The sequence below is a fragment of the Micropterus dolomieu genome, linkage group LG08 (assembly GCF_021292245.1).
Source record: "Micropterus dolomieu isolate WLL.071019.BEF.003 ecotype Adirondacks linkage group LG08, ASM2129224v1, whole genome shotgun sequence".
Classification (NCBI taxonomy): domain Eukaryota; kingdom Metazoa; phylum Chordata; class Actinopteri; order Centrarchiformes; family Centrarchidae; genus Micropterus; species Micropterus dolomieu.
Window position 1 is genome coordinate 18551148 of NC_060157.1, and position 24513 is coordinate 18575660.

Genomic DNA, 24513 nt, shown 5'->3' on the forward strand with positions numbered 1-24513 from the left:
TTTCATTTTAATACAAATTAGTATCATCACCCATTTCACCTGAAAATATTGTTGAAGGACACTTGGTGATACCTGTGGAACCATGGTACTGGGCTGAAGAAATGTCTGACCAACAGGTCCCCCTCCACTTTGGCCTATGGACATGCCGGACATACTAACACTCTGGCCAATAGGCACATTTGGAACACTTCCACTCTCACCAATGGGGAGCATTTGAGGATGAGCCAATGTGCCAGAGCTCTGTAAGTGCAAGAAAACAGTTAATGAACAACGAGACTTATCAGTACAATCGTTAGAAAACAACGATGAAGGAGGTAAAAACATGTAGATGTACCGATGCTGTAGGTGGGAGAGTAGTCTGAGGGTGGGTGTATGATTCCCCTTGCTGAGAGTACGCCTGGCTCTGTCCACTTGCATAAGATTCACAGCTGGCAGACCCAATGCTCTCACCTTCTAAGTGAAAAGACAACAACAAAAAAAGTAATATAAAACGTAAACTAACATTTAGAAACGTCCACCATGTCAGTAATGCAGCCGTGACATTTTATTAACTCATAGCGTACCTTTCTAATAAACTCCTGGCGTATGAAATAAATCATGAAGGTGCAGACTCTACCTGGCAGACCAAGGGTTGCTCCACTGAAAATATGTTGCTGCCTGACATGCTGGTCCACCTCAGGCAGCTCCTCAGACTCCTGCCCTCCTCCTGCTCCCCCCCCTCCAGTCTGTCCAGCTGCCCCTGGCCCCAGTGAGGACAGGCAGGATGGATGAGGAAAGGTGTGGGCGGTAAGAGTAGAGTCTCTTCTTTCCTCAAAGCCCTGCTGGTGCTGGAGGAGCTGCTGCTGTCGACGCTCCCGTGACTTTTTGATCAGATTAACTCGGTCCCGGATGGATTTCCCCACCACCTTTGCATCGCTCTCGTGGAAGAATCCGGACTTCACCTAAGAGAGAGAGAGAGAAAGAGAGAAAGAGAGTAATTAATGACTAGAGGCAGGCTGAGAGAATCTAGGTCAGAAGGAGGTACCTTGAAATAACTAATAAAGGTAGTGAAGGATTTTCCTGACCTGACCTTTCTTTAAGTTTTAAAGCATCAAAACCATTTCCCAGACTACCCAATCCCACACTGGACACTCATGAAACCCTGTTTCTACAAGTCAGGTATGAATTGTCATCTTACCATCTCTAGAGCTACTTCCTCAGCGCTATCGTTCTCCAGGTCATAGCTGAACTCGATGGCCTCATTGTCTTTGTGCTTCCCCTTCAGCTTCTTGGGCTCCTCAACCCAAATCCGGAGAGCCAGACAGTCCTGGGTGCCTGTGTCCTCCTCTGCCAGCTCCACCCGGACCCCTGTGTCCTCCCCGAAGAATGCGTGGTTGAGGAGGTCTCGGATAGAGAGTCTGTCAAGGGAAAGACAAAAAAGGAGCAGAGATGGTGAAACAGGCACCAGTATGTTAATTGTCCTACATGACACAGTGCAGTATGTCACGTCAGGAAAGTAAAAACATGCTTACCTCTGGCTCTTGTTCTGACGAATGCAGCCTTCGATGATCTCTTTGATCTCTGGGTCATTCACTTTATCAAAGCTGGCTGGCTTTATACCCTGCAGAAAAAAAAAAGGCAAATTAATCACAATAACAGGAAACAATGGAATTTGGTTTTGGGATATTGTGTATGATCCCTGAAGACATTTTCACCATAGAGTCAGATAGGTGCCTTAAGAATTAGGTGTACACATGTCATCACCAAAAACGTGCAGAGTTTGTATGAGAGTAATGCAGTCAAAGAGACTCACGCTTTATTGAACCTCTGGCCCAAGTTATCAGACAGGAAAGAGCTTTGGAGGGTATAACTATAGGAGGAGTAGAATATAAAATCTGTTTGTACGCAGGTAACGTATTGGTAAGTAACACTCCAAAACCTAGGCTCAGGGGTACCTTTGTTTATGGATATTTTAAAGATATTTTTATGGCACTACCACGCATAGGGACCATCATCTGTCTGCTCAGTTAAGATTGCTAGTGCTCTGGTTTAACTCAACTTATGAAGCCAAGTGGAAGGATATTTCCAAGGAATTTTCCAATCACAGAATGAGTGTGTTTATCTATCAAGCTATGGCTGGAGGTAGTTAAACTGTTTCAGTTTCATAGAGAGATGAAAGTACTATGTTGGCCAGCTTATGATCCACACTACATACCCGCATTGTATGATCACAGATGTAGGCAATGGACCCATGCATCCTCTACAGAATTGTATCAAACGGGGAACTTAACTTTCAGAATCTATGCCAGTCATTTTAACTGATTAGACAGGATTTTATTAGGTACTTACAGGTCCGCCATTTGTTTTTTCTAAAGGAGATTAAAGGTCCCAATCCTGAAAAGCCCTCAAAAATGACTCTGATTTTTATAGATGCTTATAAAGGCGAAAGTAACAAAGGGATTATAGGCAAATTATTCAAGGGTATCACCTCGGTGAACAACATTATATAAGGTGTGTGTTGGGGAAAAGAAATAAGGATGGAAAACACCTGTGGAGGTGTGGCTACATATCTGGGAAACTCAGTGGACCTTCACCACTTCATTAATCTAGAAGGATATTTACTGGAAAAAATTGATTCAGTTCTTTATAACCCCCATGCAGAAATCCAAATTAACTGGGACCCAGTACAAGTGGACCATGGCTGAATATATATTTTCCACATATTCAGCTTTTCTGGAAGAAAATAGGACACTTAATAAAGACACTGGCCTTCAGTATTGATGTGTAATTTTTCTCTTTGTATCTTGGAATTATTCCTGAAGGTTTGGGTAAAGGTGTTACCCTGCTGAAGATTGTAAAGGTTGCAAGTAAAGAAGCTGTTAACAAATTCTGACTTAAGAGAGACCCCCCACCACCACCACTATGGACCTGTTTATGGGCACTGAACTACCTACACTCTGTCTCTCTCTTAGCTTTCTAGCCCTCACATTTTTTCTCTCTACTGCTCTCTGTTAAATTAAAAATGCTATTTAAAAAAAGAGAGAGACTCACACTTGTGACTTTGCGATAGATCTGAGCAGCATTTTGGCACTCAGAGTAGGGGTATTCTGAAGTGGCCATCTCCAGCATGCACATCCCAAAGGCGTAGACATCCACAGATTCATCGTAGTGCTCCTCATACATCTCTGGAGCCATGAACTCCGGGGTTCCTGTTAAGACCAGATGGTGGTTCGCAGTCAAAAACAAGTAGAACAGCTAAAATACTACTTCACCAATATCACCGTTTACAATCTGTATTTACTGTCACATAACAATGTCTATGGAGAACTAATGCCTCAAAGTCAAAAGAATAATTAAAAGTACAACACAGAGCCAACATCTCATCAGTGGTCTCTGTTTAAATTAAGTGCTGCCCACATGGATTTTAGAGTGACTCTGTCAATAATAATGTATACCTCTAGGCAGCTACAGCCCTCTGTAAAAATCTGAGCAGCGCTGAATGCAAAGGAAAGTACATTTATAGGTCCTGACTCAGTTTGCTGATGTAGCTACTATATGTCTGGCATTGTTCTCAAAAGTAGTTGGTCTACTAGTGTAGCCTACCTATGACACTTTTGGCAAAGGAGGTCCGCATAAGAGTGGCCAGTCCCAGGTCACCTATCTTGACTGAGCCTGTGGGGCCCGTTATGAAGATGTTGTCACACTTGAGGTCCCGGTGGACTATTGGAGGAGTCCTGGTGTGAAGGAAGTGAAGGCCCTTCAGGATTTGCCTACACCAGCTCCTCAGGACTTTGGGCTTCATCACCTTAAAGCGTTTCAGATAACTGTGCAGCGAGAACAAAAGCAGGATTTTGTAGTCAAACCCAGAAAAGTACTGTAATCAACCACTGATAGACAGCTAGATGATCACAATGAGAGACAAAACAATATTATAATACCCTTAAATTTCAATGCATCGTGAGAATGGGACATGCATCTTTTAACTGAATATATTGTATGAATATACATATTGTAAACAATTAATTTATATTGATTAAATACATTATCTTCCCCATAAAGAGAATTGAAAACAGTGTTTAGCTGTATCAAAGTTTGTTATGTACAGTATAACTTATACTAAATATCTCTGAAGCTTTGAGCCATGGTATCTTTTTGTTGTTTTGGAGGTGTGGCACTGCCAAACATTTACTGAATAATGGAGCCATGTGTTGATATTTGCTAACTATGAAGGCAGGTTTACCGCTATTGGTTTGCACTGTTGGTAAAATGAACACTGCTACAGCCAGAGAAACTCCATTAGATTTTCTACTAAATGTAAATGTAAAGATGATATATACTATATTCTTAGCATTCTTATTTTTAGTTATTTTAAGCGCCACATTACTGTATAACTGTTTGCACTACAGAGCTGCCGACTGTGGGTGACAGTCACTCTAGTGGGTGCCATGACAACAGAAAGGTATTCTGTGATTTGAGGATTTTATGTCAATAAGAAACTATGGCTAAAAGATTCTTTTTAATGCAAATTAAAAAAACAACAAATCTAAACGACAACATTATAGTGAGCTGTCAAGAATAATTCAAATAACAATAGAGTAGAATAATAGAAATGTTTTTGCTGACGTTTTGAGCGTTCCTGAAGTCATGAGTTCAGTGACCAGTACGATGCATTTCTTGCCGCGGAGCACAGACTCCCATGAATCATAGAATCGGACAATGTTGGGGTGCTGAAGCCCCTTCAGCATCTCGGCCTCCTCCTTAAAGCGTTGCTGCTCTGCCTTGGTCAGTTTGCGGTCCTGAGGTGAGAGAGGTACACATCAAATTATATGGCGTGAATGCGAACATTTGCTTCCCTAGAGCTTTAGAGAGCGCTTCCTATGTATTATACATCACGAGGCTACCTGACACTACACGCCCATGACTGTGCACTTAAACCTGCTGCCACTAGATGGTACTAGCAATACAGAGTTGCAGCAGTGCTCAGACAACACCCAAGCCCTAGCTCCATAAAACACATTTATACTGAATCTGCCACACATCCCCAGTATGGCGGACAGACTAGACGCGGCAGAAATCCAATTCACTGACACGAGCGGCATCCCACAGGAACAGAGACGGCCGTTGACTACATTGAGCAATCCCTTTGTTAAATGCTAGTGCATAGGTTATTTGTAAGGCCTAAGACTCATTCATGTTATGCAGTTATAAAACCTATTATGTTCTGTATTACTTGTGTATTCATATGTATTCTTCTGTTTCTGTAAACCTTTCGTGCGCTCACCAATAACATCTGCTGTATTCAGACAAAAATGTACATATCTTTAAATTCCCTGAATATCGAGTCAATGGGAAATAGCGTTTATGAATGTACATGTGATGTGATGGTGAATAGAATAAAATAATAAAAATATTATTATATCTAATATTTAAGAATCAAACACGATGATAACAGTCAAAGCATTTTACAGTGGAGGCGATCCTGACCCCCCCACTAAGTCTGTGTGTATTTTTAGACTTGTCACGAGCAACTGTTGATGTCTGCCCATGTCTTTCATGTGTACAAATAACGAAGAATTCCAGGTCTGTGGCCGTTTTTGAACTTGTGACCTGCCGATCGAGGGCATAATTTGATGATACTGAAAAGTCTGAACAGAAAACACACTTAAAAGAGCTCATTGCTGTGAGTTTGTGTTTATCAACAGGCAACCTTTAACCGTTTATGTAAAAGCAAAATATAAGAGAGAAAAAAAACAGTGTGTCTGCAAGGGAGTTGGATGGCAGACACTGTTGTGTCACTAACAGGCCTCACTATAAATAGAAGTCATCACTACACTGGCTTTCCACTGATCGATTTCATTGATGTTGAGCTTTTTGCTTTACACAAAACTCGATCAAGGCCGGCGATATACTGCAAATGTTTGCATGCAAATCGACAGATTTTCTCTGTCCCTATATTTATCTTCATGCTAATTTTATGTCCCTGCTTCTTTTGCCCTCTGGGTCTGTGTTTCATATTTCAGGTAGCTTTTGCTCTCTGTGTCTCTACTGATTCATTGTCCTTATCTGGAAATACTAGTGGAGGCAATCGCTCCACCCCTCAACTCTCAAGAGGAAAGTACCATCAACAAAACGGCTGCTCCTGGTTGAAACTATGGTGGCTAAGAATATGTTGCCCAGTCTAGGTCTACCTTCATGCTCTCATTCCTTTCACACCAACTGCCTCATGTTGCTATGTGCATGCATGCTTTTGCAAATGTGTGCGTGTACCTGACTATGTGCAGTGTCCAACCATGCTTTGGTCTCAGTCCTGCCTGTCTCTGCTGTACCTCTCCCTTTATATCTGCAGGCACCTTCACTCTGATGTGCCTTATCTTGTCATCGAGTATTGCCTCAGTCAGAGCATCACTCTGCCTCACTGTCTGGCACGGTGGGAGACAGAGTGCTTGCCTGCGTGTCCCTGTCTGCTGCCTCCTCAGCGTCTTTGGTGTATCTCACAGAGTGTCACATGAGACAGCCTTAGGAATGGCAAAGGTCATAAAGAGTTTAGTTAGTGAGATTGTGTCTAGACAGACTCCTTTGTAATACCCCCCTCACACACATTCCCATACACACCCACAGTCACACAAAGGCACAACACAAGCATCTCTAGAAAAAAAGGTGACGCGTGCTTTTTAAGTGTGTGACAGTCCTCTTTCAATTGCAAAGACTACTTAACACACCCAAATACAATTACAGCTGTTAGGAGGCCTCACTCACACTGACCTATGTGATAAATGTAAGTGAATAGTACTCAATAAACGTTTGAAAATGATGGGAATAATGTGTATGCTACAGTACATTAGGCAAACTTTGGTACAACAGCAACTCACAAAAACAGATCTGACGAACAACATGGCTCACAGCCACCACAGGGGCAAGGGACACAAGGGACAGAACAGTCTCTTAACCATCAGATAAATTGGGAAATGAGGAAGCGCACAGAGAAACAAATAGAGAGAAAGGGAGGGAGAGAATATGCTGTTTGCATGCTCATGACGCAGCCGTGTTGTGACTAGCCGTGTCTTTCTTCCTCTGCATCAGCCTCTGCATCAGCCTTTTAAGCATATACTATTATAGAAAGAATAATCACTATAACTCTCAAAAACTGTAAATACATGTATATGTGCGTGTAAATGCCCAAAGGCTGTTAATGAGTGTAGTAGTCTGTGTATGTGTCTTCTGGGTCAAGACACATATACAGACAAATACTGTTATTTTGTCCACACCTGTAAAGTCAGTTTGGTCATTTAATGTTGTTGTTACATAGCACCTTGATGGCAGAGGCCTAAGTACTAAACAGCGCCTAAGACTTCTGCACCATGAGATTCTTTTGGATAAGACATCTGGTGGGGCAGAAGGTCAAGCTGCAGGTTAAGTAGCCTCATAAAACAGGAAATGACTTATAAGGTACATTTAGTAGATGGTAAGAGGCTGGGGTCATGAACGCCAAAGCATGTGCGCTCTAAAACATCTATTTTGGCAAACACTACATGAGTATCACATATCATATACAGACCAAATAAGATGAACTGGCTTTCCAGGTTACATTCTTGTCTGAAGGAGGAGTGTGCCTCAGCTAGCTTGAGATAAATAGGGCTGGTTTAAGGCACTATCAACAAATAGGGGAGCATTATTCTTGCTGTAGGTGGATATCTGTACATGTATGAGAACATAGTGCGTATGGCCCAGTGTTAGAGAAAGCATGTCAGTGTTTGAAAATCCGAGGTGGCGGATGGCTGGGATTAGATTACTGTAAGCTACAACAGCTCAACAGACTAACAAGATAGCCTGCTGTTAAAGGGCTGACCCACACAACGGATTAGAACCCCAGGCCAGTGGGCCAAGTTTACTAACCTTAATAGATGCCTTTAGCCAATGCAATGCACTAGCCATTTCATTTTAGGTGACCACTTGTTAGCGGGATGTCTTCTTAGCTCTATGTTTAACCCCTTGACTCCGATTGTCGCAAATTCACATCACACCTCTTCCTTTCAGACTGCAGCCGAGATAGCCTATGTATTCCCCAAATGCCTGTTTGTGCATATTCGATACGTACCTAGGAACCTTTTGCAAGCACTGGTTTCTCGTTTATGCATGTTGTCGCTAATTTGCATCATACCTGCATCATCCCTGAATTTATATCTTTTCTATGTTCTATAGAGAAAATTAACAATCTTCACTTAATTTAACAGCTTGAAAGCATATGAAAGCATAACATAATTTTTTTTATTGTAAATAAATTCAGGCATCAGGGAGTTAAAGCTTCAGTACCTGTAATACGCAGAGGCAGAGGTGACAAAGATCCGATAAACCCCTCGTCAACAAAAGTGTAAATAATAATATAATAATCTTTATTTGTATAGCACTTTTCAAAAACAAGTTACAAAGTGCTTTAACAAGTGTAAAGACAATAATAATTACTAATAATTAATACAAATGTTTCCTTTCTCTCATGTTATATCTCCAAACACTCCTGTTGTTTGTATAGAAAGGTTTGCAAAGGTTTATTAACGGACACCAATGCTACAGTATCTTACAAATTAATCTTAAAATCTGACTCAGTGAGCTTCCCTTTTGTGACATTCCCTCTTTTGTCATATGACTTAATCACACACGTCATAATAATTTGATCCTAAATGCTTCAGATCTACTGAATTCTGATGAACCTATTCAGCTAATGCCAGTATTGTGTGGTAATGAAAAGGTGGCCGTTCAGAACATTTTGGATCCGAGGGGCACTTGCCAACCTTCAGTGCCCTACTTTGAGCATTCGTCTGGTCATGTTGGTTGCATTGATTCCCTCCAGGTCTAGTCAGTTCAGCTGTGGTCCATTTGATTTCGACTCTACTAATTTTAGTCACCCATCAATAGTCTGTCTGTCTTTGCTTTACCTGGCCTAACCCAACTGGTTTTGCATAGTCGGAAACAACCAGGATAATCTCCAACTCCTCCCTTTTGATGTTGCTATTTGTTATACTGAGTCAAAGAATTCCTTTATAACACCTTTATACCAAAAAAAAACACCCTTTTTAAATATTGCTAAGTCACTATGAACATAATATTGTTCTCTAGAATATTTAATTAGAGCCTACATTGATTCTTCAAGAAAACAGCTGTTATTTCTAACATGAGGAAGGCAGCTAGCAGAGACCATAGACAATCTCTCAACCTTGTGAACGGCTCAATTATAATGACGTCTCGACTGTATATAGGTGAACAAGGGGTCTAGAATCTGTTTCACAGGGGCTGCACACTGAACTGCAATCTTATTATTACCCTAAATCATGTCAAAGTCCAAGTTCTCTAGCGGCCTTAAGAGGGATGAGCCTTTTTCCTAAGAAACATGACAGTGTTTGTAGCAGGCAGTCTCCCAAGCTGCCATTCATCTGCAGCCATAAATCCAAAAGGCTGTCTAACAATACATGCTAACAACCTTCAGCACTGCAGATCCCAAATGCTGCTCTAGTGTTTGTAGTCGTGTGAGCATGGCTGGGCTAAGCTGGACCAGTCTGGGATGACTGGGTTGAACCAGTCTGGTTTCTGCCGCCCGAGTTATGCTGTCTGTGCAGGGTTTTTGTTCCAGCCTTACAGGCACCCACTGTAATTAACTCCCCTGGATCACTCTGCATGCTCACTCACACAGACAAAAAAGTGATGGAGGGAGAGATGGGGGGGGGGGTGAGGGAGGGTGACAGGCAGAAACGTACAGTGGCATATGTTGACACAGACGGACAGAGAGAAACAGCTCGGACGCCGAAATGTAATACATGTACAAGACACGTACAAACACATCCAAGGTGATGGATGGCAAGACGTAAGACTGATGCAATAGGAAGGCAGATATATAGCTTTGCCCTTTTAGGCATGGAATTCCCAGGGAAACCGAGAGGAAAGAAGGGAGATGGTGTCTGCACTGAGAACTTTAATTACACACTCTTTCAAGCTGCATTTGGACAGCTAATCCCCTGGCTTCCCTCTCATTGTGGACACAAGAGGAGAGGAGCTAGGTGCTCCCAGTCACACAAATAGTGCACTGGCTAGTCATGGACAGGCTGTTTATCTTCCTATTCCATCCAGCACTGTCAAATTGGGAGCATTGCACACACGGTCCATGGTCTTCTGGCATCAGGACACATGGACAGAACTTCTTTTGTGCCTGTTTGATTACTGGGACCCGCATTAATAATTGGAAATGACTGTTGCTTCAATTTCAAAATTACAAGAGTGAGAGGAATTGAGTCAACTTAAAATAAAGTTGTTTGTCTTTTAACACATTTTAGACAAGAATATCTTTGATTATCATCCTTAAACGAGAAGCACCCACACTGTACTGTGTAAATGAAGTTTGCCTATTGTTGCATCTAACACCAGCAGGTAACAATAACGATTGCATCATTAATTATTATAACACAGCAAGCCGGTCATATCTAAATCATTATTACTCCGATTACTGTTGTCCATTCAAATGCCACTTTGTATTGAAACTGTGCATACGCTTTGGCTAGGTGGAGTAAATAGGGCAGATCATATGACCTGAGTGACTAGAATGTTGCATTGAATGTGGCACTGGATCCATCTATAGATGTGTGACCAAGCCACTGTGTACTGTCTGTGTGTGTTTGTGTGTGTCTCTCCCTGCATGTGGTAACTTAGCGTTAGCGCCACGGCCGTTCTCTGGGAGGGATGCCATGGTAATCCCTCTGTTTGGCTCGTCATCTCCCCCTCTGTCTCTCTCTCTCTCTCTCTCTCTCCCACTCATCATCACCTCCTGTGTCTCTCTCTTGTCTTTTACACACAGCTCTTTTCCCTTCTCAAATCCGGCACTCTCTCAGAATCTCTGTTTTTCTCTGAAATGCTGTTTGCCTATCTGTTTATTTAAAAAATCTAATTAGACAGTAAAATATGCTTTAGAGTGTTTAGAGTGTTTCTAATTGTCTCAGTAATTTCTGATTGATGTAGCAGGTAATGTCATCATGCTTCATAAACAAATAACCACTGAGATTGATTTTGACCCGTGTGTTTATGGAGACAAAATTGGATATCAGAGATTCAATATGGGCTCCAATTTGCTCACAGTCCTGAGGCAAGGCAAAATACAACGCGGTGCCTTTGCTGGTGTCATGAAAGAATGCTCTCTGGGAGCAAAATACATTAATTAATTAATTAATTAATTAATAACATTAATATTGAAGGTGAAACAGGCTACCTTTGCAAGCTGAGCAGATGTATTGAAAAACAGAACACATAAAGTTGTTAAGTAGGACTGAACAGGAGCTTTGGCAGTATGATACACCATGCAGCAGAGCCCACCTGCTGATGTGAAGCTGACTCACTAAGTGTTGGGAGTAAAACCGGAAAAGGTGATGGGGGCGTGCCTGCCGCTCATTCGTCCAACAGACAGTGCCTGATCTCAACGATTAGTCAAGGCTCTTGTTTTGGAGTTAGCTCTGAACCAAACACATGACTGACTTTTCTCACACAAAGCCAGCAGTCAAATCAGATAGCTCACCATAACACTGCTCTCTATTGTGGGGCCAAGAGTCAGAGGGATGCATTTCTTCTCTCCTTCACAAGTCTGTCTCCCACCACATGTTGAATTCACACCATCTAAACAATGTTTCCCATTACTTCTTAGCATAATAAATCCAGTTGTCTACAATATTTACAGACTTTGACGGTGCTCTGATTATCAAATTTCATTATTTTACTCCCACAGTAATGTCAATGCATGACAAAGAGTTTCTTACAGTAATGTTTGCTGTTGTTACTCCTACATTTGCAACAGTGTTCCTATTTGCGCTGTGCTTACAAAATGCATCCCATTCAAAGCCTCTCTTTCACATGACTATTTCCATTTCATACCTCATTACATTACACAATAGGCAAGAGTAGGCTGTGACATGTAGTATGGACTAAAACTAGACAAATTAGCAACACATTGTTGCTCATATATAGGGCCCTATGATTTCTGTGATACAGAAAACATGGATGTAGTAGCGGAATTTGATAATAATAAAATATATATATATATATATATATATATCAAAATGTGGATGCAATTAATAAAATTTGGAGTTTTCCATAGCATGATAAGAGTTGTTTTTCTCAGCACTTAACTGCTGTGTTTTGGTGTCATTTATGGGCACTGCTTCTGTCCCCTGCTGTCTGTGTCCGAGGGCAGCACAGAGACCTGCCCTCAGGCGCACACACACACTGTCACATGTATTTCATTCCGTATGGGCAGAGTCAAATATTCTGTTTAAATTAAATAATGTTAATAAAAAAAATCTATTTCTGGTTAAGCTTTGTAAACAATAAGGAGCGTTTCCCATATGAGAGTATTCCTCCATCAGTCCTATTACCGTGTGTTTAGGCAGCATATGGAGGCTGTCTTGCAGAAGACCCGTGGGAAGAAATGGTCAGTTGTCAAATAATAACCCATTTAATAGGGGACAATTCACAATACATCTATTGTATTATATAAAATAGCATTATAGTATTTTAATATCCTACATATATTGTGAACTGTCCGCATAAATACATTAGAATATTTTTATATGCATATTTGGCTATATCGAATTAATTAGTTGCATGTTTAATATTATCTTATTGAATTGTTGACACTTCATCCACTACATGATTACACACTGATGACATAATGTGCTTAAATGAAAACGGATTTCATACGTATACATCTAGTTCTCATTATAAAACTTGTGATACAAGTTGATTGCTTGATTAGTAAGTCTAAGTGCCTTTCAAAAGCAATTTCCATAAAGTAACAAGGCTTTCAGACCTTTCAAGATGATTCTTCTCAAGAGCTGTGAGGAGTCAATCGCCTCATTTAAAAGTCTACAACTAAAAAACAGTGTCATTAATGCAATCCCTAAAATGATGAATATTTCCCTTAAGTGTCATGAATGAATGAATGAATGAATATAATTTAGGCTAATGTAGAAAATGCAGTTCCTAATAGGATACCCTATCGCAACAAGAAGAAGTGCTGACAGCCCTGATTCTATTATTTATAACAGTCCTAGAAAAGGCAAAGCCTCCACTTTCACTTTGTGCTGTCACTTAACAGCAAACGATGCTCCTCTTTTTCACCCCGGTCTCGCAGTATGAATAGCAAACAGACAACGAGCTGAGATTTCCAGATTTCAGGAAGAAAGAGCTCCTGGGACACATCTAATTCTATTCACTTCAAAAGAGTAACTGTGGGCTTAAAGCTCTCCAAAGCACACTAATTGGAAATATAATTGATATAAAGTATTTCCAATTACCTCTCAAAGTTGTGAACACATTCTGGAAGTGCACTAATTATTTTGGGTTTATTTTATCTTTATAATTTATAATTATGGTCGGCATCATGGTGTGAAAAGAAAAGAGAACAGTTCATCTTACCTGAAGTTCACACCAAGCCACCTCCACCCAAGTCTCTGTGTCCAGGCCTTTATACACAGTCTTGAAGGCTCCTCTTCCTAATTCAATGTCAAATTTGAGGAACCTGCCTCCAGGAGAGGTGGCCACAGCCTTCATCTCTGCCTCCTCCTCCTGCTCATGGTCCCTCTCCTTCCCCCTCTGGGTGGGTGCGGAGGAAGGAGCATCCTTGCCAGGCTCCTGGCTGGAGCTGGGGCAGGATGGGTCATGGCCCTGGGTTGCACAGGATGAAGGAGCCCCTTGCTGCTGGGCACTGCCGATGAAGACTGAGTCTGAGGAGCGGAGCTCCAGGTGGGGGGCACTGTGGGGCGCCTCTGGGGGTAACTCCACCTCATCGTCCTCCTCACAAATCTCCACACTCTTCCTGAAGAAGCGCTTCTCCCTCCTCAGTTGTTTCTGGCCAGTGTCTACTGGTAAGGAGGGTGTGGAGAATGAAATTGGTCCGACTGGGTTCTCCTCACCCGCCTGGCTGGCTTCTGCTGCACCTCCTCCTCTTCGGATTCCTCCATCCTCTCCTCCTGTCGCTTTCCTCTCCTGAATCCGGGAGGAGGGGAAGTCCGAGGGGGTGCTGTGTGTCCTCTCCCTCTGTGGGTCGGCCCTGCCCTCCCGCTCTGTGTCCTCCTCCCTCTGTCCATCAGGTTTCTCCGAGGAGTCCTCGGTGCCTGTGGGCTCTCCTGGGTCAGTAGCCATGGGGAATGGCCTTTCCCACCCCTCCTCCTCCAAACCTTTGTTCCTCCGTCAGTCCCCGTCTCTCTCTCTTTCTGTGGTCACCCACTCACCCCTTCTAGTCTGTCGGGCTGCTCCTCAAGTACCTTTCCTCCGCTCTCTGCCTCTGTGTATCGTTTTAGTAGATGCTTTGTAATAGCACAGGAGGGTGAGGCCACAGCTTTTAGAAAATAGTTTCTGTCCTAACTTTCCTCCTCACCATTTTCTTTAAAACCCACTTATGTGCAGTACTAATCAAAGTATACCACACTTCTCCAGCTCTTACAAACGCACACTAAACCAGAAGTTCTATCAAGACCGGTGGGGAAAGCTGCAGTGTTTTTCAGTTACGGGTGTGAATATCTTCAAGTAAACCCTGCAAGACAAAAACAAAATATAGCATTACTATTAAGACAGTCAGAGAGAGAATTATTGTCATGTTGTTGCCATATTAAACTCTCTCTTCTTAAAAAGAATACAAGAGGGATACTGTTCGTATTTGATAACATGCATTTGAATAGGAAAGTCAGAGGGTCCCCTAAACTTTAGATGCTATACTTTAGCTCTTGTGAGGCTTGTAAGGCCAACCACTGCTCATTCTTGCAGAGAGGGACACTGTATTTCCCTTGAGAATGTAAAGGGTTGATTGCTCGTAAAACAGCTAATGCATTTTAGCAGTTAAGCTCACTAAGTAGCAAAATGTAAGAAAACCTAATGTGAGTAGATTTTGAAGATCTTCACAACTGGTGCAATGTTTCCAGTAATCAGCAGCCTGTTGCACCAGCTGTGTGTAAGTTCAAATGTAGCCCACTTATAGTGTAAATTATTACTAAGTTGTGATTTATGCATTACTAAAATAAAAGCAGTTGCACCACAGAGATAAGTTAAAACATAACTTAAAGTAACAACTAAATAGTTACAGATGCCCAAGGGTCAGTGCAAATCATAAAATGTCACAGTCATACTCACTAATGGTCAAACAGCCGTTTATCTGCACCACAGCATCATTGTTCATTAACTGCGTGCCATTTTGCACCACAGTAATCCAGCAGAGACCAAACATATTGACATGATATTTCAATATCAATCTAGCTTACTATAAGATATGCTACGATGCCTAGTGGCTCATGCCATTTTAATCGTTGATTGGCCACTTGCTTTAGCTACAACTTTAAGTCTAAACTAGTTAATTCATACCCCAAGTAATTGTGGTGCAACCAATTTTAGTAGCTGGTTTTGTTACAAACTAACTATTAGTTACTAAGCCTCTAGTGTCGACTTTACACCATAACTTAGGAGAGAACTTACACACAGCTGGTGCAACCCAGTCCAGTGTAAACCTTCAGAAAGTAGAAAATGTCCGTAAATGGTCTTTTTCCACTGCCGCTTGCCAAAGTGACCTGAGGTAATTAATTGATGACAATGTTAATTCAAAGTCAGTTGTGAACTCTGGCAGCCCAACCCGTTTATGGCAAGAATATCTCAAAATCCATCTAGGAGGGCCTCCATTTAACCTGCTTAACCTGCTAAACAAACACTTTATCTTTGTTATGGGCTCAAGACTGACATTTAAACCAAAGAGTGCTTAAAGAATATCCCGCTAGCATGGTCAAGAATTACACATGGCTTCATCCATCATCAAGTGCACCTTTATCAGCATCATGTGACTTAAGTTGTGCTCCATTAGTGAACAGAAAGCTGCAGTTAGGAGTATGCAATCCCAACTATTAAATATGGATGATGAACTATGGACCAGTTGAGTGTGAATAATTCATACACAGAGAGATTGTCGAACTACACTGGAGGGACTACCTCACATCTGCAACAACGGGCTCATAAATATACACAACTATGACTGTGATTATAATCAGCACAGACATCGGCCGACAGTTTTACTCCGTGCATACCCAGTCAACCATTTAGGCAGGGTGATAATAGACAGATTAATAGACAGGCCCTCGGTAATATTCTCTGCCAGCAGAAGGTGAAACTGAACACAGTAGGTTTCCTCTGACATGGCAATATCCTTGCAATGCTTTAACTCATTCACATGGGTTTGTGTGTATGTGTGCGCGTAAGCGTGTGTGTACGCTAGTGGGCGTCTTTCTGATGACATCTTTATCTTCACTTCTCCTCTACCACTCTCCATCTGTCCCTAGGTATTATGTCTCCTCCGCCTTCTGACAGCCAAGTGGCTGCATCAGAGTTGTTTCATTAAGACATTAGCCAGCCTGAAGCTACTCTGGAGCCAATATCTAAAAGACAGGGGTGGGATACCAATTATGGATGCAATAAAGCCCAAAGTCACCATTTATGATTAAGCAGCCGAACTTCCAGGAAGAGAGCATGCTAATGCATACCAACAACAAGAGCTGCACTGAAGGAATGTGGCTTTCCTGGGAGCGTAATGGTGCAGCAAATGGAAAGTAAAAAGTACAGTCCGGGTCAGGGTATTAACTCACTTTGCATATTAGTTTACAAGTCATCACGTATTACTTTACAGGTGAACACTCTTGTCTAGGGTTACAGCACTCTTAGGTATGAAGCAATCCACAAGGATGCACAGTCTATCTTGGCCGCTGAAATGTGTTCTCCACAGACAGGCGGGCCGCTCAGTCAAAGTCACAGCAGCTAAGTCTAGACTTTTTCTTCAATTTTAATGAGCACAGCCCACCGTGACCACTGGGGGCTCATCTAGTGGCTCATAGCAGCTATTATCTCTTTTATAAAGCAGCCATTTACACTCACATCAAGCCTGTTGTCTCTCCGGGCTCAAAGAAAAAGGAGTCTGACATGCAATGCAAGTAGCTGTCAGTCAAATTAAAAAAACACAATAGGTTGATATTACAGCAACTGCTAAGAGGCTCCTGAAGAACAAGAAGGAATTCCAGTTCGGCAACGTTCCCAAGACCCAGACGCACGCTCCAAGAGACTGAACTGAAATTAGCATCACGAAATTGGCTTTCCACAGCACACTGAACACTTAATACTGTAATGCAACAAAACTAATTATGAAATCAATGGCACATATGAGTAGGGGCAATAAGGACACAACTGTGTAGCACATCGTTAGACATGGCCTCAGTGAATCCTGTGTGATTTCAAATTATGAAAGTCATATAAATTGTACAGGTAATTTTCTGAAAAGTGACCGAATGGGAGCATCTGTTTTTGGCTAATGCAATAAACTAAATACCTGACAAATCTACGTACTTTATTATTACCATCCATTATTCAGATCCAGTAAATCCAATATTGCCACAAAGCAGCCCTTCTATTAGGCCCATGATGGCCTGATACAACCTGATAATAGCTACCTCAAAACCTCTACCAGTTGACAAATCTCTATTATGTATATTCTTGTATTGACCAACCATACTGTAACGCTGGGGCTGTAACTAATAATGTTTTTCATTATGATTATCAATCAATTAGTCAGATAATGTGGGTCATTACATGATTAAACTATTAAATAATCAATTATATATACTGTTTACATTACAGCTACTCATTTCTATGAGTAGCTGCAGTAGAGTAGATGCACTATGGCTGTAACTAAAGGAAAACGATGTGAGATAGGGCAACCCAGAGGGGACATACTGTAGTGTACAGTAAATCTAAAAAAGGTAGAGGCTAACAGGATGTGGGGAACATAAAGGAGGCAAAAACAACAGGCGATAAAGAGAGGGAAGTTGCCCTTTAAACAGGAGCTTATTCGCCCATGTCCCCGGGGCAAGGAGTTCCCATGAAAGCCACATACCGGACAGAGTTATCACAGTACATCAAACACGCTCAGCCCCATCACTGTCTCTCACACCCGCCCAGTCTGCCTTTCAAACGCACACATAGACACACACGCACACACAGATACTATAAGACACACACCAGCAGGCCAGAACAAACTTTGTGTTTCTCTCTCATTCTCTCATACTCTTTCTATGTTTTATACACAGACAAAACACACACACACATCAAAAGCAAACCCTCTCCCGCACCCAAACGTCCAAATGTCCCCCTTTCAATGAAAGAATGCCGAAAGGAATTTCCTGACACCAGCCAAATGACCAAGCAATTGCCCATGTGGGCAAACGCAGTGAAACCAAAGTTGAAGACAACAAAACCAACGTCGCAGCTAAAACGGTTGGCGTCTCCCTTTGGCAGCGAAGTGACTCCAGCATGTCGCATACGTCAAGTTCACATGTCAGAATCATTACCGGTTCATTTTTCTAGCCACGCTGGAGTACATGAGAACTTAACATCTGAGGTGGTGCACTCTGCCCGCCCTCCAGGCTTCTGTGAGGCTCCTGCGCAGGGAGAACACCTGCAGCTGCCTAATCATTTCTGAAATGTGCAGCGAAAATCATTGTGACATCGTCGCTCCGTGGCTGCCAAAGACGTGATTTCTATTCTATTCTCCAAGCCCGCTAGAGGCTGCGTTTGTTTTTTGAGCTAGAACTTTTTTCATCTGTGCTCAAAGTTTTTGGAGGCAAGTAGGGGAAAAGCCCTGCATTACTTACACTCTCTATCGCACAGAGACAAACAAAAGTGCACACCGAGACGACTCGCATATCCTTCACAATCTATAACTTTAAACAAAAATACATTGCAAGCCTTACTCCCTTACTACATGGGGATGCACACATAAATCCCCGGGAACCAAACTGCCGGTGGAAAATAAGGCAAGCAGACAAAGGAAGAGTCAGGGGATCACACACTGTGTGTGTGTGTGTGTGTGTGCGTGTGTGAGAGAGAGAGTGTGTGTGTGTGTGTGCGCGCACAGACAGCGCCGTTTATTTGCAATTGAGGGGGACATGTAGATGAAAAGAGTGAATAAAAAGTGGTGAGGGGGACAGGAAGGGATTGTAGTTGGTGGGAGCAGGCGGACAGCAGAGTTTCAAACAGAGCGAGAGGGAAGGAGAGATGGAGCGGGGGTAGTAGAAGGGGTGGGAAAAATGTGTGTTTGAAAGAGAACAAGAGAGAGATAAAGCGAGGGGGGTGCCACAGACAAAAAGGGGACTGGGGGTGGGGGTGGTGGGGTTGCCTGATAAAATATGTGCCAATGTTTGTGTGAATGAAAGCAGTGACTATAGCTAAATTTTTGCCGGAACAAAAGCAGCTACAGTTGTGCGTGGAGAGGAGATGGAAGAGGAGAGGAAATGGAAGAGGAGAGGAAGAGGAGGAATGCTTTTAGTGGCTTGAAAAGGTTGAAAACAGGAGGTGATTACATTAGCATAGGAATAGTTTCCGTTGGTATGTTCAGTATCACAGCGAGATGGTGCAGAGGGCCGAGGGAGAGCAGGGTGAAGGACTGCTTTGCTGTGAACCTGTCAGTATGCTCTTGCTGTCTAAAGGCCCAAACTAAAAAAAAGTGGAGCTCAAACAATTTTTCCAACTGATCAATCGTCAGAAAATGAATCGTTGAGTATTTTGATAATCAATTAATGTTTCAGTCAGTTTTTTACAGCTTTACAGCTTCTCAATTGTAAGGATTTGCAACTTTTTTTGTATAATGTGACAGTTAACTGCATATCTTTTGGTTTTGGACCACTTGGTCAGACAAAACAAGTAATATGAAGATGTTATACTGGGCTTAATGAGATCCTGATAAACATTTCCCACTATTTCCTGACATTTTATACACAAAAATGATTAAATGATGATGAAACTAATAGTCAGCAGCAGCCCTGGTTTAAAGTCCAGATTTCTTAAATATCTAATTACTATCTTAATCTGCGAGCAAAGTATTTCCAGAGCTCACTCAGTCCACTTTGGGCAATTCAAGGACAGTCTGGGAATTAGACATAACTTTGACTAAAATTAAAAATGACTAATTATAGCTGAAACTGAAATTATAAGTTAGCACAGGTGCATAGTCAGGTGTAAAATTCTGTGTATTATCAGCAAGCGTGCATGTGTTGCAGTCTTTTGACAAGGTTCTGCCAGATACAATTATTTGCATATTATCCCTGTTGATTACTAGTCTGAGTGAACTTTGTTATACCGGGCAGGGAGTCAGCAATGAGTGGAAAGGTTCAGTAGTAAACTTGGCTGGACACCAGGAACTGAGAGAAATATGAAACAAAATGTGTTGAATTTAGTTGATTGAGTAACGGAATACCCCTGAGTCGTGTCGATCAAATCCAAACCAATACCACCTGCCTTTAACAACAATTTTCCGATTCAGCATTAGTCCCACAGAGATTTAAAGAGGAGATGGAGGAAGACAGGGGCAAACAGGCTCAATGTCAAGCAGCAACTGTTCTGAAGATCACAGGTCTACATCTGAACTCTGCAGCCCAGCTGTTGACCACATGGGTAGGTAAAAACAAAGGCTGTGTTTGTTCACTGAGGCCGTGTCTAACACTCACAGATGTACCAGGATGCATCACTATAAGTGGCAGGTGTAAACCCTTCCAAGACCTGACTTTGTCTGTGCTGCTGTCACATTGAAAGACAGACAGCGGTCAGTTTAAACTGTGATAGTTTGGCACAAGTACAATTAATTACAATGTTCAAGACAAGCACTATGCGATGTACACACGTTGAGGGAAGAGGGAACACTACAAATTTGAACTCACGAGTCTATGTCTTAATGAACAGATCTTAACAGTCAACCATTTTCATCTGAATCCCTCCTTCTCCTCTCACTCAGCGATTGCACAAGTTGGTTGGGCACATGTTGCTTTCCTGTGCGTCTTCGGTCTTAGGCGGCATTTTGAAATCTGATTTAAAAAGATCAAATGCTGGCCACTAGAATCAAACACACAAGGATTGTTCTCTGCCCATTAGGGAAACTCAAGGCTGAAAACACAACAAGGACTTTTGTCCAATCCAGGTCAAGCATGGGAGAGTGCAGTGTAGGTAGCACACACACAGAGTACTGTTCACTGAGAGACAGACAGACAGAAAGACAGACTGACAGAGAGAATATGTGTTATCTAACCCCCCTCCCCTCTTTTGTTCTCTTTCATTCCCTTCAGCGAGCAGAACCATCCCATACCACAGGATTCCTCTAATCCAGGTGAGAGAAAGGCTTCTTAATCAGCCAATGATGAATCGGGATTACAAGTTACTAAAGTAGCTTACTACTCCTGGAGCTCATTTCAACAATTGAGCCTGAACTTTTATGGATGATGGAGTATTCAGAGATCAGCAAAGTGTGGGTTTCAGTAGTTTAGCAGCTGCCAGCCTTTTTTAGGAGAGCAAGCATCCTCCCTAATGTGAACCACTATCGCTCCCAGTAGGGTTAGATGCAATGTTTTGATACAAAAGTTGAGGCAGCAATGCTTGATATTACACATGGATGAGATACAAATGGGTGCAGCTGACACTGTGACTGATTTTTGGGATGATTTTAATTTTCTAACAGGCATTTAATGAATACAGCTTGGAGCAAAGGACCCGTGATGTGATTGGTCGTGTAGTATTCAACTGGCTCTGAGGCAAAATGCAATGTATGCGCGTTATTTATAGGCTATAGCATATATGCCACGGTGGTGCCTGGATGTGCAAGCACCATGAAGTACAGCCATTGGCTAGCTGGCAGCTCAGCTGACTTCAGAAACGCCATGCAAACGGTGAAAGACGCAAAGCACCATCACGATACGGGACAAGAGCACGGGGAATGAGACGGCTGACACCGAAATAAATAAAAATCTCCTGGCCTATAGTGGCCTGAGCACAGGCCAATCATACAAATGATGGGCTAAACAACTGGTGTCTGAGGGCCTGACTGCCCGCAGCTCTCTACTTGACTTGAGTGTTTTTACACAGCATAATTTATTTCAGAATAATAAGCAGCCATAAGAGGGGATAAATACCTAATAGCAAACTCGCAGTGTTTGAACATACTGAACAAAATGACAAAAATGTCTGAGGACTGAGGAATAACGAATATTACTATTTGCATTGTTAAATGAAAATAACAACAAACCCCACTTACCCAAATATGACATCGTAGCTCGTCGGTCCAGCGATATATGCATTAAAAAAACGAGCTGCTCAGCCCAGATAGATAGCTAACTGACTGATAACTGAATTTCTGTTTTTATTCCTAACTGACGTTAACGTTAGCTTTTTACAAACGTTATTACACGAGATGTACACTGGGCATTCCGCCTACAAAATGATTTTACACCCATTGAGAAAAAAAATACACTTACAAAAAGCTTTAGAAAAAAATAGCGGAAAATTGGGCTCCGTTTGTTTTTCTTTTTCCTCTTTACATTTTATGCGGGAGCGGCGGTGTTGTCGGCTTGAAAATCCCCCACTGAAGTCGTCGAGCCTCGGTCTGCGCGAGAGACTGTCAGTTGGTCTACGTGTTCCAGTTCAGACGATGCTTGCCGTTGGTCTGCAGATTCCCCGACCCGCTGCTCGGTTTGACGGCTCCAAGTTGCGCGACTGGCCATTCATGTGTACCCGAATAACATCAGCAACTTATGTACATAATTTACAACGCACGACTCCAATGGCCTTCAGCAGGTTCTCGTGTGTACTGAGCGTGCTCTCTGCCTGCTCTCTCTCACTTGCCAAGGGGCTCGTCATCGTCCTCGATTAGAACCGACAGTTAGTTTACTCCACCGCGAGAGGGCAGTGGCGGTACATGTTTGCACCAACGGCTTCTTATGTGACTTTGATGATGCATTCACTTGTTCCTCGTAAGCTTCAGTCTCAGCACGGGGAGAGCCACCTAAACGCTGACAATATAAGCCTGAAAGCCTATAAACGAGTGATTGTTTATGAATGAATTTCACCGTGGCAGCAAACCTCAGAAATGCTGTTTTTCTGGGTTTTATTGCAGACAGACAAATTAGAAAAAGAGCACTGGATATGGCATTAATCCAGTTTATCTAGCAGGAATGTGCTCTTTGAGTATTATTTTCTTTTTGAATGGCACTCTGAATGAAGCATGCCGGCCAACAAGGTCTCAGTTTAATTCGGCCTCAACTAGGTCTGCAACTAACGATTATTTTGTTTGGGCTATAAAATGTCAGAAAATGGTAAAAAATATATAAATAAAAAGTCAATGAGTGATTCCCAAAAGCCCAAGATGACAAATTAGAACGTTGGATTATAACATTACAGCACTTACTGTGGGTATATTTGAGAGATCAGGCAGATACGTGATTATATTAATCTAGACACTATAATAAATAAATAAATAAACCTTGCTGAATACTATGTATAGGCCTATGTGTGTAGGATTCAAATCTTGTACTGAAGCAAACATACACTGCTCAAAAAAATAAAGGGAACACTAAAATAACACATCCTAGATCTGAATTAATGAAATAATCTCATTAAATACTCCTTTCTTTACATAGTTGAATGTACTGACAACAAAATCACACAAATTATTATCAATGGAAATCAAATTTATCAACCCATGGAGGTCTGGATTTGGAGTCACACTCAAAATCAAAGTGGAAAACCACACTACAGGCCGATCCAACTTTGAAGTAATGTCCTTAAAACAAGTCAAAATGAGGCTCAGTATTGTGTGTGGCCTCCACATGCCTGTATGACCTCCTTAGAACGCTTGGGCATGCTCCTGATGAGGTGGCGGATGGTCTCCTGAGGGATCTCCTCCCAGACCTGGACTAAAGCATCCGCCAACTCCTGGACAGTCTGTGGTGCAACGTGGCGTTGGTGGATGGAGGAGACATGATGTCCCAGATGTGCTCAATTGGATTCAGGTCTGGGGAACGGGCTTGCCAGTCCATAGCATCAATACCTTCCTCTTGCAGGAACTGCTGACACACTCCAGCCACATGAGGTCTAGCATTGTCTTGCATTAGGAGGAACCCAGGGCCAACCGCACCAGCATATGGTCTCACAAGGGGTCTGAGGATCTCATCTCGGTACCTAATGGCAGTCAGGCTACCTCTGGCGAGCACATGGAGGGCTGTGCGGCCCCCCAGAGAAAAGCCACCCCACACCATTACTGACCCACCGCCAAACCGGTCATGCTGGAGGATGTTGCAGGCAGCAGAACGTTCTCCACGGCGTCTCCAGACTCTGTCACGTCTGTCACATGTGCTCAGTGTGAACCTGCTTTCATCTGTGAAGAGCACAGGGCGCCAGTGGCGAATTTGCCAATCTTGGTGTTCTTTGGCAAATGCCAAACGTCCTGCACGGTGTTGGGCTGTAAGCACAACCCCCACCTGTGGACGTCGGGCCCTCATACCACCCTCATGGAGTCTGTTTCTGACCGTTTGAGCAGACACATGCACATTTGTGGCCTGCTGGAGGTCATTTTGCAGGGCTCTGGCAGTGCTCCTCCTGCTCCTCCTTGCACAAAGGCGGAGGTGGCGGTCCTGCTGTTGGGTTGTTGCCCTCCTACGGCCTCCT

The 24513-nt window shown here is 42.5% G+C and overlaps 1 protein-coding gene across 1 annotated transcript in view; it reads right to left on the reverse strand.

Annotated features, from left to right (window-relative positions):
- si:dkey-151g10.3 (serine/threonine-protein kinase WNK2) overlaps positions 1-23266 on the reverse strand; it is a 38955-nt gene extending 15689 nt beyond the window's left edge. Inside the window, exons 1-10 of the mRNA XM_046057491.1 lie at positions 22106-23266; positions 13423-14539; positions 4603-4775; positions 3583-3803; positions 3031-3188; positions 1512-1600; positions 1178-1397; positions 617-941; positions 335-453; positions 40-240 (exon numbers count right to left, since the gene is read on the reverse strand). Of these exons, the coding sequence (XP_045913447.1) occupies positions 40-240; positions 335-453; positions 617-941; positions 1178-1397; positions 1512-1600; positions 3031-3188; positions 3583-3803; positions 4603-4775; positions 13423-14148 (2232 nt within the window). The 5' untranslated portion in view covers positions 14149-14539; positions 22106-23266. The remainder of the gene's footprint in view (positions 1-39; positions 241-334; positions 454-616; positions 942-1177; positions 1398-1511; positions 1601-3030; positions 3189-3582; positions 3804-4602; positions 4776-13422; positions 14540-22105) is intronic.
- Positions 23267-24513: the final 1247 nt, after the last annotated feature.